Source organism: Stigmatopora nigra, unplaced genomic scaffold (assembly GCF_051989575.1).
Source record: "Stigmatopora nigra isolate UIUO_SnigA unplaced genomic scaffold, RoL_Snig_1.1 HiC_scaffold_27, whole genome shotgun sequence".
NCBI classification, from domain to species: Eukaryota; Metazoa; Chordata; class Actinopteri; order Syngnathiformes; family Syngnathidae; genus Stigmatopora; species Stigmatopora nigra.
In genome coordinates this window covers 2,000,291-2,017,525 of record NW_027551606.1, presented here as the reverse complement: position 1 = coordinate 2,017,525, position 17,235 = coordinate 2,000,291, and the positions used below count along the sequence as shown (strand labels likewise).

At 38.1% G+C, this 17,235-nt stretch overlaps 1 protein-coding gene across 1 annotated transcript in view; it reads left to right on the top strand.

Annotated features, from left to right (window-relative positions):
* tmc3 (transmembrane channel like 3) overlaps positions 1-17,235 on the top strand; it is a 62,473-nt gene that overhangs the window by 15,913 nt on the left and 29,325 nt on the right. The window contains 6 exon segments of the mRNA XM_077711674.1: positions 7,290-7,371; positions 7,465-7,571; positions 14,987-15,085; positions 15,292-15,434; positions 16,222-16,369; positions 16,524-16,591. Of these exon segments, the coding sequence (XP_077567800.1) occupies positions 7,290-7,371; positions 7,465-7,571; positions 14,987-15,085; positions 15,292-15,434; positions 16,222-16,369; positions 16,524-16,591 (647 nt within the window).

The following is a 17,235-nucleotide window of genomic DNA, read 5'->3' as shown; positions in this document are numbered from 1 at the left end:
CCCTGAAGACTTGAAAAAGACTGTCTAGTGTGTTTATGTATGTGACCAAAATAGTCCACAATTGTCACAACTGTTGGGGACCGAAGCGTCAGGCAGCTTGGCCTTGGTGGAGGGCAGATGTTGCAAGTGCAATGGTCAGAGCAGGTTCCCGATACGCTGAGGCAACCTGTCTCGACTTTTTTTTTATACAAAACAAAGCTTTCAGGAGCAAAGCTTATACTACATTGCAAGTATGATACTAAGAATAATGTGAGCATATCTAAGGGTGACCGAAGCATTCTCCAATACCAAGGCCAAACTTATTTGTTACAAGCAAATGTCTAATAATATGAAACAAAAACCTTGACATTGTGATTACTGCTACTAATTAAAGGCAGGCAGAAAGAAGGATTAAAGATACTTTTAGATTTTCACTCGCAAGTAGAACGGACGTTCTCCGCGGTAAAATCGTTGTAAGAGGTGCATATGTTGAAGCCCCTGGCCGGACGTTTGGTCGTCTGACTTTTTGTCGCCGGACGTTTGGTCGCCGGACGTTTGGTCGCCGGACGTTTGGTCGCCGGACGCTTGGTCGCCGGACGCTTGGTCGCCGGACGCTTGGTCGCCGGACGCTTGGTCGCCGGACGCTTGGTCGCCGGACGCTTGGTCGCCGGACGTTTGCTCGCCGGACGTTTGGTCATCTTTTTCCTGTTTATTAGCTTCAATGACCCTAGTTACAATGGACATCTCAATTCTCAAGGGAGGGGTGGGAAAATAGGAATGAGAAGTCAATAGAAATTTTAGCTCTCTAATCAAATGAAGATCATGTTGAGCCGAAGGTTCTTCTCCGCATTCCAGAAGTCTAAGATTATTCGACATTCCTGTTGTTTGGTCGAATTTGGGAGCAAAACATTTACATGGTTGCAGGGAGATGTTCTAAAATGACTTTTCTAATGTTAATAAGCTAAGTAAAGCAAAGCGTTCTTCATTGCGAGCAAATATATAATAATGTTAGACTAATAACCCTAACAGTTCCAAAAAAGAACTAGCAGAAAGAAGCCAAGCTAATAGAAAAAAGAAAGTTGTAAAAACAGTAAAAAGTATAATGTACAAAGTAAAGAAAAAAAGGAATGTATTAAAAAATATGAAAACGTAATTAAAAAAAGATAGACAGGCTGTAAATCTCAAAAAAAAAAATAATTAGAGCGGACAGAGCTACTGCCACCTGTGATAGCTCTGAAAATACAACTTCAGGAGCAGGTTAAGAACGAGTGAAATCAATTTAAATAGGAAATAGGTTTATTACCGGACTGCAGGATGGTTGGAGATTGCTCCGACAGCTGTGAACCTCTCACAGCCTGCCTTCCTCGCAATTCTCTCTAAATGAACAGAGCTCAGTCTTTTTATAGGAACTAAAGGGTAATATTTCTAAGACAGTGATGTAGGACAGAGCTTATGTAAACAAAACTTTGGGCTAATATGGTTAGACATTAGTAGGTTTAAGTTGTATGTAAACACGATATTTCTATAGCACACCATTTTTATAGCAGCCTATCTTATATTGCGCGTTTCGAACAAACAGTTCCAAAGTGAGTTGGCCATATTCCACAATACAAGGAAACAATTGCAAGGCCAGCTAGTTAGCTATCTTACAATTCGTAGTGCGAACAAACAATTGCAAGGCCAGTTAGTTGGCTTGTCCTACATTCCACTGTCCTAACAAACAATTATTAAACCAGTTGGCAGGTCTACCCCAATATTCCCTCCTTTGTGACTATAAAAATATCAAAACTTCATTCATCACGACGCTACTTTTAAATGAAATTCTTCACAAATCACTTCAATCATGGTAGTTCGACATCGGCATTATTGGTATGTTTGTTCTAAGCTGAGAAGCAGGGTAATTAACATGTTAGGATGACAAGCACGAGGTCAATAACAGTTACAAATAGTATTAGGGATTTAAAAAGTGTGTGTTCATGAACCTGAGAGGAACCAGTCAAACCACCCCCCTTAAGGAAGTGGATCTCCGGTCACAGTGCTCCGCATGTTCCCTTTAGCCTGCAGGGCATCATGGACCAAGCGAGACGCGTCGACAGGGATGAAGGCGCAGCACGAGTGTCCCACAATGGCACACACACACACCTCCCCACTGGGTGGCCACTCCGGGAAGAGCAGGGCGGCCCTGGAAAATCACCTGGGCCATGGCGGCTATCTGGGCCTCTCGGCCTTGCCGCAGCCAGACTGATGCGCTGACACAGGCCCGGAACCTGCAGTAAATGGTCTCCAGACGCAGGGCGTTCCTTGCCACACGCACCCAGGGGAACAGAGTCTTTAGAATTTTGGAGGAGACTGGTCAGTGTTTGTGTTTGAGGGGCACATCCGAGCCCCACATCCTGGTCGTGAGCTCCGACACTCGTTCATCAGCTTTGACGGTGGTGGCCAACTTGGTGAAATTAGAGGTCAAATTCACACGACGAGGTCCGTCCCCACGTGGAGATGACCAGCACTCTCTTTTCATCACCTTGACCAGGTCACCTGGGGACAGGACCTCCTGTGTGGGAGACCGAGAAGTTGTCGGCCGATCATATGCAGTTATCACAGTTCTTTCTTGGGACATTTGCATAACCACTGAGTGAGAAAATCTGTTTCACCAGTCTCCTCCACCACCAGTCTGAGTCTTACTGTTCCATTGGTTCTTTCAAAGAGCCCAGCACTTTGGGGGCGGCAGGAACAATAATACCTCAGGTTGATTCCAAGATGCCGTCCCATAGCTTCGATGACACGGCTTACGAAGCGAGCACCACCATCACTCCAAATGACTCATGGTGTTCCATGGCTTGGAATGATCCTTTTGCATATGGCTTTTGCGACCGCTGTGGCGTCCGCTTTCTTGGATGGACATATCTCAACCCACTTGGTTAATGGGTTAATGAACACCAGACAGTACCTGTATATGTCACCTTGGTTCAGCTCGATGAAATCCATATTAAGAACCTCGAAGGGATATGTCCATGTCTGCCTTGTTCCCCGCTTGTGTCGTTATTTCCTTGAGAGTTGTGTCTAGAGCAGGTGAGACAGTTTCTGCAAATGGTTTTTAAAAGTAGGTTTGGTGACCTCTGGGAACATGCATTGTTTGTTGTACTATACTGATCACCCCCCCCCCCCCCTGTTGAGACATGGCTCCTCCCATGGCTCAATTTTGCAATTACTACAGACAATGATTGTGGGATGCATGGTTTGTTTGCATAGAGACCGATCTCGCATTGAGTGGCTCCTTCCACCTCCCACTGCAGCTTCTCTTTTTCTGGTCGTTTATTTTAACCCTTTGTAAGAAGGTTTAGTCTCAATTGAAACGCTTTCACCTTTTTTGCACATGGAGACAATAAGACCAATAAAAATAGTTTCCAATGGTTGTATGGTATTACTTGCTGAGCAATAATCTTTCCAATCTATACTGGAGTGGTTGGCGTTTCGTTTTATTACGTCAGAAAGTTCATCTCGCCTGTTTCCTCAAATGTTTCAACTGAGAGAACCTTTTTACAGTGTAAAAGGTGGCTCCACATCCCCGTCTCGGCTATTTTCACATTGGTTGGTTGGTCAGCAATGCTTGGTATGGACGTTCCCACTTTAAGGCACCACCTGGCACCACTGTTGGTCCGTTTCCTGTTGAGAAGCACAGTCTCCCTCTGCCAACCCAAATGCAATGAATTTCCTTAAAGATTTTACTTTTTTTTTCTTTTTCTAATCTCTCCCTCTCTTGCTCTTGCTCTCTGGCTCTCTGGCTCTCTCTCACTCTCTCTCTCTCTCTCTCTCTCTCTCTCTCTCTCTCTCTCTCTCTCTCTCTCTCTCTCTCTCTCTCTCTCTCTCTCTCACTGCCTCTCTCTCTGCCCCTCTCTCACTCCTTCAGCTGCTTTTCCTACACTTTCTTTTCTATTCACTTTCCAAAATCTTTTCTGTTCACTTACCAAAATCTTTTCTATTCACTTACCAAAATCCTTTCTATTCACTTACCAAAATCTTTTCTCTTCACTTACCAAAATCTTTTCTATTCTCAGCAAACCTTCCATGTCCTTCAAATTGGGTCATAAACCATGCCGCTCCACCCATCGCGGCAGACACAGGCGACACCCCACACTACGCATACGCACATACCCCACATGCGGTAACCCTCCGATCTCCATCCTGCAGTCTAGCAATAAACCCACCTCACTTGTCGCTTTCCGGCCCATATTAATCACTTACTTAATAGTTTAAACAACAATTCTAAAACCAGTTTGGCCACATTGGCTGGACATGAACAAACAATTATTAAACCAGTTGGCAGGTCTACCCCAATACCTGCTACCGCCTGACGGCGCCATCTTGAAAAGAAATCTATATATATGTTCACAATCTCATCACTATCTAGTATAGAAGGCACAAGCAACCTGAGACGCCTCAGCACATCTCGTTTTGAAATTTGAATAAACAAAACATCCTTCTTTGGTGGCAAGAAATGAAAAGATGGTGCCTCTTTGTTTAAAGCAAGAATGCTTTATTTTTCATGAAACACTTGTAATAAATGTAGCAAATGTATGATAAATGATAATGATATGCGAATCACTCCTACACCAAGAGTGCAAAAACTAAATCAATAAATACACATTTATAATAGCGAACTCTTTTGCTGGGCTCACAGGGTGATACAGATGAAGCTGAAACAGCCGGTGGGCTGGGCAAATAGTCTGCTGCTGCCGACTCCTTCCTTCGTCTTTTAGCCACCTGCTTATTCTGAATGGTGCAGTGCCTCTTTTGTTTTGCTGTCCAGTCCATCTCGGAGCGTGCTTTCCTTATCCTGTCTTTATTTATACCCCTTTGTGTGCCTGCGCCATTCACATCTGGAAGTTATTATTATTTAATTAGTATTTTTCTGAGGTTTAGTTTGGCATGTTGAGGTGAACACCTCTAGTTGCTACTTCTCTTCCATTCACACTCAACCTCAACTGACGGACCCTAGCCAAACTCCAACTTCCAGCTTCACACCAGGGGTGCTCAATACGTTCATTGCGAGCTACCAGTCGATCGCTAATGTACTACTGGTAGATTGTATGACAGTAGGATTTGATCCAGAAAAAAATATGTCTATTGGACCTGAGCTGGGAAACAGTGCTAACACGAATCTAAGCATAATTACTACCTGCTTACACTATTTTAGTTCCTGCTGCATGAGGTATATCATCAGCATACATAAATGCTAAGCTTTGTCAGGGGGCCAGGAAAGAAAGGGGTAGATCACGCAAAGTTGGTCCCTTGAATTGCAGATCTTTGAGCAAAAAAGTTTGAGCACCCCACCTGTACACATTACAACACCCGAAGAGCATATGTGTTATGCATATTAATAGCGTGCTCTTCATATGAAATTCGCACATACAAGTGAGTCAACCTTTTTGAGACTCATGTTGCGCAGCAAAGAAACACATGCATTATGGGGGCATCTAGATGTCTCCATCCTTTACAGCCAATCACACCAGCCAGGGTCTTGTCTATTGACACTCCTCTGGGCCCTCAACGAGGCAATCGGAAAAAGTGCATCCAATTGGAAAGGTGAAGCTGTCAGGAGCGGCCTGTTTGTCCCCCCCTGACTTGCCGTCAAGACAGAGCAACTGAAATCAATCTGTTGATTACTTCCTGAGTTTGTATTTAAACATCAATGAGTTCTAGTATGATTGTCGGATCGTTCCTGTAAACTCCTGCATATTCCTGCATATTCCTGCATATTCCTGCATATGGAGAAGCACTATACAATTTCGCCATACGCTGCTGAGGGTATGATGACTACTAGGCTTTTTGTCAAGTCAATGATGACGACAATGCCTATGTCTGATTTTCATTTTTCATTCCTGGATGTCACTGCATAGATTTCATAGCCATGCAGCCACGCTACCTTTCTCCTCGATACCACTCGTTCTCCCGTTTTCGATTTGGTTTCGAGTCCTCGTTGTTTTGTAAGATCCCTATTATTATTAAAGCTGTTGTTTTGAAGCCAATTTCTTCCTCCACTTGCTTCCCCACGACTAGGTCCTAATCCTTTCCCGATCGCGCCACGACGACGCGACGCGATCATAACAGAAGCCAAGATAACCAACCCTCCATTTGTATCCTTGTTTGTGTTGGACATGGCAGATGTTCTGGTAAATCACAAACCAAAAGTGTATTTCTCTTTGGTGTCAGATTAGATGACCTCTAGAATAAATGTTTTTGTATTAATTGCCAAGTGAATAATTACGTTTCTTATATAGTCAGATTATTTAAGAAAGCTACTAGGACTGCTGCATAATCCCGTATTTCCATAAAGCTACTAGGACTGCTGCATAATCCCGTATTTCCATATTATCTGTACTCTCGTCATCTGGAGATGACATTTCACAATTTATCATAAGTTTAATCAAATTCTTAAGCAAATATGTGCCTTGCACAGCAGTATAATGTTTGCTGAGAGAGGTTCTTTCCCCAATTTCCATTCTACTGCAATAGACGGCATTTTGAAGATCCATGCAATAGTCATTGTAAAACGATGACCTTTGCATTCCTACATCTTCATTATCTGTTTCTGTTTTACTTAGATAATATTTTGGATGAGGAAGCAATGTTTTACAATGTGGTCACTGTAAATTTTTGTCGAGTTGTTACTTGACTGCGTAATTACAGTGGTAAGGCTGATCAGGATTCTTTACAGTAAATTGTCTTTCAGACAGCAGTCTGAGTTTGCCTCTTTAATTAGAAATTGGCACACTGGTTAATTGAAAGTAAGAGCACTTCATCTGATTTTACCGTTAATTGGGTTTCAATTGATGTAGTTACATACATATGTATGAATCCTGTATGTGTTCCACAGTTGTAGTTCATGTAACCTGGCTCTGTAAAATTAAATGGGAGATCATGACTTAATGAAACTTGTGCAGTTCCCTTCAGGAAATGCGGTCTTTTATTAGGACAACCAGAATCATCAAAAACTAAAAGTTACTAAGTGTTGCTTAATAATCTCAGACCCTCTGACAATTTATCATTTTTTCGGGTCCCAAAATGACTAGTCTCACTATTTTTGTCCAGGAAGTATTTTGCCTCTGTTGCCATTGTTATCACTTTTTAAGTCCAATTTATACACATAGCAAAACTTGTGTGTCAAAGAGCCAAAGTTTTTTGTTTTTGTTTTTAGTATTATAATTTTTTTAAAACAATTTTCACTTTGAGAAGTAATAAGCATGTAAAAGAACATATTGACTAAAAGGATTAGGGAAGCAGATGTTTCTTCAATCTTTTTCTATTTGCAGATGCTGAAAAAATTATCCAGACTGCTTTACAACATTGTGGTTGTGTTCATTCCATGGGAGGTGAGGATTAAGAAAATTGAAAGTAAGTGCATTCATTTTTACTGCAGATTCTGAACCCTATTTGTTTTTCTACCTTTTGGCTACTTCACTACTTTTTTTCCCTGAATTTTTTTAGGTCATTTTGGATCAGGTGTCGCTTCATACTTCATATTTCTTCGCTGGTTATTTGGAATCAACATTGTCCTTACCGTTATGACTGGATCATTCATTGTGTTACCTGAGGTCAGTATTTTGTCGAATATACATGAATATAGACGCATATATATATATATATATATATATATATATATATATATATATATATATATATATATATATATATATATATATATATATATATATATATATATATATATATATATATATATATATATATATATATATATATATATATATATATATATATATATATATATATATATATATATATATATATATATATATATATATATATATATATATATATATATATATATATATATATATATATATATATATATATATATATATATATATATATATATATATATATATATATATATATATATATATATATATATATATATATATATATATATATATATATATATATATATATATATATATATATATATATATATATACATACATATATACATATATACATATATACATATATACATATATACATATATACATATATACATATATACATATATATATATACATATATACATATATATATATACATATACATATATATATACATATACATATATATATATACATATATATACGTATGTATGTATGTATGTATGTATGTATGTATGTATGTATGTATGTATGTATGTATGTATGTATGTATGTATGTATGTATGTATGTATGTATGTATGTATGTATGTATGTATGTATGTATGTATGTATGTATGTATGTATGTATGTATGTATGTATGTATGTATGTATGTATGTATGTATGTATGTATGTATGTATGTATGTATGTATGTATGTATGTATGTATGTATGTATGTATGTATGTATGTATGTATGTATGTATGTATGTATGTATGTATGTATGTATGTATGTATGTATGTATGTATGTATGTATGTATGTATGTATGTATGTATATATGTATATATGTATATATGTATATATGTATATATGTATATATGTATATATGTATATATGTATATATGTATATATGTATATATGTATATATGTATATATGTATATATGTATATATGTATATATGTATATATGTATATATGTATATATGTATATATGTATATATGTATATATGTATATATGTATATATGTATATATGTATATATGTATATATGTATATATGTATATATGTATATATGTATATATGTATATATGTATATATGTATATATGTATATATGTATATATGTATATATGTATATATGTATATATGTATATATGTATATATGTATATATGTATATATGTATATATGTATATATGTATATAGAGGTATAGAGGTATAGAGGTATAGAGGTATAGAGGTATAGAGGTATAGAGGTATAGAGGTATAGAGGTATAGAGGTATAGAGGTATAGAGGTATAGAGGTATAGAGGTATAGAGGTATAGAGGTATAGAGGTATAGAGGTATAGAGGTATAGAGGTATAGAGGTATAGAGGTATAGAGGTATAGAGGTATAGAGGTATAGAGGTATAGAGGTATAGAGGTATAGAGGTATAGAGGTATAGAGGTATAGAGGTATAGAGGTATAGAGGTATAGAGGTATAGAGGTATAGAGGTATAGAGGTATAGAGGTATAGAGGTATAGAGGTATAGAGGTATAGAGGTATAGAGGTATAGAGGTATAGAGGTATAGAGGTATAGAGGTATAGAGGTATAGAGGTATAGAGGTATAGAGGTATAGAGGTATAGAGGTATAGAGGTATAGAGGTATAGAGGTATAGAGGTATAGAGGTATAGAGGTATAGAGGTATAGAGGTATAGAGGTATAGAGGTATAGAGGTATAGAGGTATAGAGGTATAGAGGTATAGAGGTATAGAGGTATAGAGGTATAGAGGTATAGAGGTATAGAGGTATAGAGGTATAGAGGTATAGAGGTATAGAGGTATAGAGGTATAGAGGTATAGAGGTATAGAGGTATAGAGGTATAGAGGTATAGAGGTATAGAGGTATAGAGGTATAGAGGTATAGAGGTATAGAGGTATAGAGGTATAGAGGTATAGAGGTATAGAGGTATAGAGGTATAGAGGTATAGAGGTATAGAGGTATAGAGGTATAGAGGTATAGAGGTATAGAGGTATAGAGGTATAGAGGTATAGAGGTATAGAGGTATAGAGGTATAGAGGTATAGAGGTATAGAGGTATAGAGGTATAGAGGTATAGAGGTATAGAGGTATAGAGGTATAGAGGTATAGAGGTATAGAGGTATAGAGGTATAGAGGTATAGAGGTATAGAGGTATAGAGGTATAGAGGTATAGAGGTATAGAGGTATAGAGGTATAGAGGTATAGAGGTATAGAGGTATAGAGGTATAGAGGTATAGAGGTATAGAGGTATAGAGGTATAGAGGTATAGAGGTATAGAGGTATAGAGGTATAGAGGTATAGAGGTATAGAGGTATAGAGGTATAGAGGTATAGAGGTATAGAGGTATAGAGGTATAGAGGTATAGAGGTATAGAGGTATAGAGGTATAGAGGTATAGAGGTATAGAGGTATAGAGGTATAGAGGTATAGAGGTATAGAGGTATAGAGGTATAGAGGTATAGAGGTATAGAGGTATAGAGGTATAGAGGTATAGAGGTATAGAGGTATAGAGGTATAGAGGTATAGAGGTATAGAGGTATAGAGGTATAGAGGTATAGAGGTATAGAGGTATAGAGGTATAGAGGTATAGAGGTATAGAGGTATAGAGGTATAGAGGTATAGAGGTATAGAGGTATAGAGGTATAGAGGTATAGAGGTATAGAGGTATAGAGGTATAGAGGTATAGAGGTATAGAGGTATAGAGGTATAGAGGTATAGAGGTATAGAGGTATAGAGGTATAGAGGTATAGAGGTATAGAGGTATAGAGGTATAGAGGTATAGAGGTATAGAGGTATAGAGGTATAGAGGTATAGAGGTATAGAGGTATAGAGGTATAGAGGTATAGAGGTATAGAGGTATAGAGGTATAGAGGTATAGAGGTATAGAGGTATAGAGGTATAGAGGTATAGAGGTATAGAGGTATAGAGGTATAGAGGTATAGAGGTATAGAGGTATAGAGGTATAGAGGTATAGAGGTATAGAGGTATAGAGGTATAGAGGTATAGAGGTATAGAGGTATAGAGGTATAGAGGTATAGAGGTATAGAGGTATAGAGGTATAGAGGTATAGAGGTATAGAGGTATAGAGGTATAGAGGTATAGAGGTATAGAGGTATAGAGGTATAGAGGTATAGAGGTATAGAGGTATAGAGGTATAGAGGTATAGAGGTATAGAGGTATAGAGGTATAGAGGTATAGAGGTATAGAGGTATAGAGGTATAGAGGTATAGAGGTATAGAGGTATAGAGGTATAGAGGTATAGAGGTATAGAGGTATAGAGGTATAGAGGTATAGAGGTATAGAGGTATAGAGGTATAGAGGTATAGAGGTATAGAGGTATAGAGGTATAGAGGTATAGAGGTATAGAGGTATAGAGGTATAGAGGTATAGAGGTATAGAGGTATAGAGGTATAGAGGTATAGAGGTATAGAGGTATAGAGGTATAGAGGTATAGAGGTATAGAGGTATAGAGGTATAGAGGTATAGAGGTATAGAGGTATAGAGGTATAGAGGTATAGAGGTATAGAGGTATAGAGGTATAGAGGTATAGAGGTATAGAGGTATAGAGGTATAGAGGTATAGAGGTATAGAGGTATAGAGGTATAGAGGTATAGAGGTATAGAGGTATAGAGGTATAGAGGTATAGAGGTATAGAGGTATAGAGGTATACAGGTATACAGGTATACAGGTATACAGGTATACAGGTATACAGGTATACAGGTATACAGGTATACAGGTATACAGGTATACAGGTATACAGGTATACAGGTATACAGGTATACAGGTATACAGGTATACAGGTATACAGGTATACAGGTATACAGGTATACAGGTATAGAGGTATAGAGGTATAGAGGTATAGAGGTATAGAGGTATAGAGGTATAGAGGTATAGAGGTATAGAGGTATAGAGGTATAGAGGTATAGAGGTATAGAGGTATAGAGGTATAGAGGTATAGAGGTATAGAGGTATAGAGGTATAGAGGTATAGAGGTATAGAGGTATAGAGGTATAGAGGTATAGAGGTATAGAGGTATAGAGGTATAGAGGTATAGAGGTATAGAGGTATAGAGGTATAGAGGTATAGAGGTATAGAGGTATAGAGGTATAGAGGTATAGAGGTATAGAGGTATAGAGGTATAGAGGTATAGAGGTATAGAGGTATAGAGGTATAGGTGCAGGTGTAGGTGTAGGTGTAGGTGGAGATAGAGATAGAGATAGAGATAGAGATAGAGATAGAGATAGAGATAGAGATAGAGATAGAGATAGAGATAGAGCACTAGAGCACTCGACTCTCAGCTAGCACGATAGAGATAGAGATAGAGATACAGATACAGATACAGATACAGATACAGATCCAGAACTCAACCCCTTACAAGGTTATTGATTAATCCAACCTGCGACCGCCCCCCCCCCACACCCCCCAACATCTCAGGTATTCAACAATAACAATAAGGGGAACTAAAAACAAATTCCATTGGAATTTAAAAAACCAAGCCTTTATTCGACAAACCAATTCCATAAAGAAGCGAAAAGAGCGTCAAACACGATAGACGACAATCTGCGAGTAATCCTAAAGGTTGTTTGGATAGCAATCAGGCTGCATAAGCATCTTCTTAAGCGTCCTTCCAGATTTGCCTTCCCTGGGTAGAAGTCCAGTAAACAGTCCTTGAAACGAGGACTCGGTGACTTGTTATGATCCCGAGTTCTCTTCAGACAATTTGAAGAAGCTTTCATACAAAAAAGATTATATGCACGCAAATATATAATAGTATTACAGAATTAACCCAACAGAAGTGAAATTGCGTTTCTTGATTATTAATGTTTGGATTGTTGAATGCCCTTTATTAAACTAACCATGTGGGATTTTCTCTCTGGCAATATATCATAAAGGAAGGGCAGTTTAAATTAATATCGCTATAAGAGAAGCACAATCAATTTCCTCTCAGGAGGAACCTTCTCTGTGATTTTTTTTTAGGGGCCACATATTTGCTGCTCCATTTGTTCGGACAGAATGTCCTCTGTGCCTACATACTTGACCGGTCTAGGCATTGAGCCATATCATCCAGCATCAACCATTATAAATTGCTCTGTCAGTTTTGTCAGTGCAATGGAAAATATTCTTAGATATATCAAGTGGTAGCTAACTATTGTTTTATGATTACTCTATCTGAATTTGTATGGTGACACTGGATCTGCTTTTGGGTCCTGCACACCTGGTAATTGTTAAAATAAATGCAGATAGCTGTTTTTGTTTACCTTGCATCCACTTGAGGGTAGCAAGGGTTGCTGGTCGCCAGACAGTCGTTGGGCACACAGAGAGACAGACGACTACTCACTGTCACTGTCACCGAGTGAGAAATGAATCCAGACTCCCCGAACCAATGCGGGGGCTGCTGGAGGTAAACCTAGCTGACTTTGGGCAAAAGGCAGACTACAGCCTAGACTGGTTGCCAGTCAGCCATGGGGCACACAGAAAGACAAACAACCATTTGCACTTATACTCATACCGCCACCAGCGGGAATTGGACTTACATGCTTTCCTGCACTTAAGTGAACCTCCACACCACGAAGCAGCTTTGTTTTTTTAATCTAATAAGCAATCTGGCAGCCAGTCTTCCTCCACTGTGTAGAATCGTATTAGCAACTGCAATCACTGGATATATACTATACACACTCACGCAGTAGAACTTCTACAGGGTGACCCAAAAAGATGCATACCCATCAGTTTCCAAAACTTTTCCATTGGTACACATCTTTTTGGGTCACCCTGTACTTACGAGTGCTTCTACATATGTTCATTTTCAGGTTATGGAACTACTATAAAAAATTGTTATTCCAATATCCATTAATTTGTTAAAGATAAACACCAACAGAGGTACAGTGGTACCTCGAGATACGGGCTTAATGCATTCCCTATTGGATCGAAACAACATTTTTATTGAACTGTGGTGCGTTTTGTTATTGCTTGGTTCGGTGTTGTAGCGTCTTAATAATTAGGTTTGCATACATTTTGTATATGTTCTTATCGTACATAAATGTAAAATGCTGCTCTACTCCACGGAACCAAGCAAGCTTTGGATCCAATTCAATTCATTTAGCAAATAGAGGTATCACTTTAATTTTTATGACTTGTGCTAATTCAATGTAAAATGCTGCTCTACTAAATCCAAGTTACAAAACAAGTTCTGGAACCAATTGATTTCGCAAGTAGAAGTACCATTGTGTATAAGTAAATTCGGGGAGGTTGGTGTTCTTTTATTTATGTATCTGTCAGGAGTGGCTGGATTGCCTTTCCTGGCATGACGTCACGATAATTATCAGCTGTCACTAATTACGTGATTAGATTATTTTTGGTATTTAAGCATTATGATTTTCTGTGGACGCCGTCGGATCGTTCTGGTTTCGTTTCCTGTTTTTCCTCGTAGTCATTGCCGTTTCCATTGACGCCACGCCGCATGTTCTTTTCGTTTGTAATGAGTGGTCAAGCCAAGTTGTTTAAGTTATGTTTCCCCGTTTATTAAATCAACCTACAAGAGCTACAGATCTGCCTCACCTTTCCATTTACTTTGGCGACTCTGCTTCTGGGTTCAACTTTCCCTCCGATCGCGTCGCTCTACGCGGCGCGATCATAACAGTATCAATAATAAGTCCACTATGTATACTTTTGGCCATCTTATCCTGTCAGTCCCAGGATTCTGTAGGCATACCATCTGTCAATGACATTCCCAGTACTGTAAAATAGGTCTCCATTTATGTAGTTCTTAATGAAGTATTTTTTTTAAACTCCATATTTTTCGATAGTTGTAGTCACAATTGTGGGGTCATGGGAATGTACATAATAAGGGCATTGTAGTATTTGTAAGGAAAACCAATTGACTTCTATAGTGTTAGAAGTGGGTAAGAAATAAGTGAATATATTGGTTTTAGGCTCCTTTAGGCTCATGATGACAACAGTTGGTGTTTAAAAAACCCTTAAACCTAAAAAAAAATAGACCCCTAGAAATTATACCACGAACTCCGAGATTAATGAATAAATTTTTCTCAGCGTCCACACACACATTTTCAGCAGTTGTTTTCAAACAGGGTTTATATATTTAAAATAAAATCATTAAAATTAACTTAAAGCATCTTTAAAATAATATATTTATAGTCAACCTTTATGTGTTTATGATATTCTATTCAAGAGTTAGCTTAGGCCAAAAGGTTCAATCAGCTAGGATAGGATAGGCTGTAGCATCTCAAGACCCTGACAAAGATAAGCATTTGTTAAAAATGGGATGCATTCAAGTTTTTGCTTTATTATTCAATTAATTATTTGTGTATGTTTTTATTTGCCTTTTTCTAGGTGCTCGCTGGAGCTCCTTTTGGATCCACAAGAAGTAAAACTATTCCCAAGGAGCACTTGTCTTCTGCACAAGACCTGGACACCATCTGGTCACTTGGGGCAAGGCTCTCACTGTTTTAAAATTCAACCTATATCTTGAACTACATTAATGTAGACACAATACAGTGATAATAAAGCATTATTTGGTATAATCTTAAACCATAAAGCAAAGATAATTTAACTCCCACATAAAATGTTATTGTTATACGAGAAAACTGTACTGCCAATTGTTCCTTGTGTCCGTGTGTGTACTTTAATTCCCACAGGGCTACCTACAATACTCCGTCTTGTTTTATGGCTACTACGGGAGAGTGAGGAAAATTGGCAGCGCAGGATACCGGTTGCCCTTAGCTTATTTTTTGGTTGGAATGGCTGTCTTTGCCTACAGTTTCATCATTCTCTTGAGAAAGTAATTTCCATATTCCTTTCAATTCATAGGGTTGAAGAGTTGCAATCAAAACAATGGGAAATATTTTGCATTGAAAAGCAATTACATTTACAATAGAAATGTAATAAACACTTTCTAACAGTGCTCAAAAAGGATTTTCTCCTTGTTGAAATTTGACAGAAAGGATGATCAAGTGGGGCGGCGCGGTGGGATCGGTTAATGGGTTGGCCTCACAGTTCTGGGGTCCTGGTTTCAAATCCAGGTGGAGCTTGCATGGTGTCTCTCTTTCTACAAACTAAATATTCAGGTTATAAAAAGCTTTGATGGGAAACCTTTTGTTCCAAGATACGAAAACAATCCATGTTACGAAATGTCACATGTTAACAAACATCCCCTGAAATGTAAAAGCACTTCCTGTATCCGGAATGGTACTCGGCCGTTTGGTCGCCCGGAAGGTTATTGATAATTACCATTTAAATCGTTGCTCAAATTCCCTAAATACAAACTGCCAATTATTATTTAGTCATACTTAATGCCATATTAATTATTAGGCTAAAGAAAAGCTCCAAATTTCCCGTACTTTTATTGTGTTTAGTTGGAGAACTTGTTAAGACGCTGAATGACATCCTTTCATAAGGGGATAACTCATGTGCATACAAACACGTCCGCTCAGTGAAACTGCTCAGGGCCATTGTTGGCTTTTATTGATGCGTATTGTTGTATACCTTGTTTTGTCGCTGGTCTTTTGGTCGCTTGTTGTTTCTATTGCCTGTTTTTGATTCTTTTAACTGTCTTAATATTTATTCAGAATGGCCAAGAATTCACGACTAAGTCTAGCCAGTGCTTCGGACGAAAACTTTACATTCTGCTGGAGAGTATTTTGCGCTTGGGATTACTTGATTGGAAATCCAGAGGCTGCAGAGAGCAAAGGAGCTGCCATTGTCAACAACATAAGGGTCAGTCTGTTCTCTAATTGCTTTTAATATACAATGTATTATGCAATTAGTTATTAATTACGAATATGATTTAACAGACATTTTATTAGTTAGTGAAACTTAATTTATTTAAATGCATTACATTACCCATTCAGATTCAGTGCTTTCCTTATAGGAAGCGATTGTCGAAGAACAAGAAAAGAAGAAAGACACAAGTCTGTAGGTATCTTGGTTCTCCATTTTGTGTTATCATGTAAAGTTTTTTTAACAATATCTTATCTATTTTTGATAGGTTCATTAATAATTACCCTTCTGATGTAATTATCAATCACTGCAGGCAGACATCTTATTCAATTATTGACATTTAATTAAATAGTTTGCATCATGGATAAGGACCTTAAGGGAAAATACAGCAAAGCAACAAGATCTCCCCTTGTCTTCATGTATCCTCCCGAACCGTATTTCGCGAACGGCTTTAAGGCATTTGGATTAAAACAATCATGCCTTCATTTGATCTAACAATCATATAACAATTACATAAAGAAGCCCGAAGTGCGTCACGAGGCATGCACACTATACGAGTGTTATGGAAGTGGCAGATATCCCGAGTCCTTGCTGCCTCCCGATCAACAGTCCTCACAGCCCGATACTGGGTGGGATGTAGAGATGTAGCATAAACAATCCTTGGATAAGAAGTCCTTGTGAGAGTGGACCAGGCGGCTGTTTATGACCTCGAGCCAAACAATAGGAAGAATGGTTTAACAAAGAAATGAATTACTACACATATATGTATAATAGTAATACAGAATAAACCCAACAATTCTCTCTGTCTCTCTCTCTCTGTCTCTCTCTCTCTGTCTCTCTCTCTCTTTCTCTTTCTCTTTCTC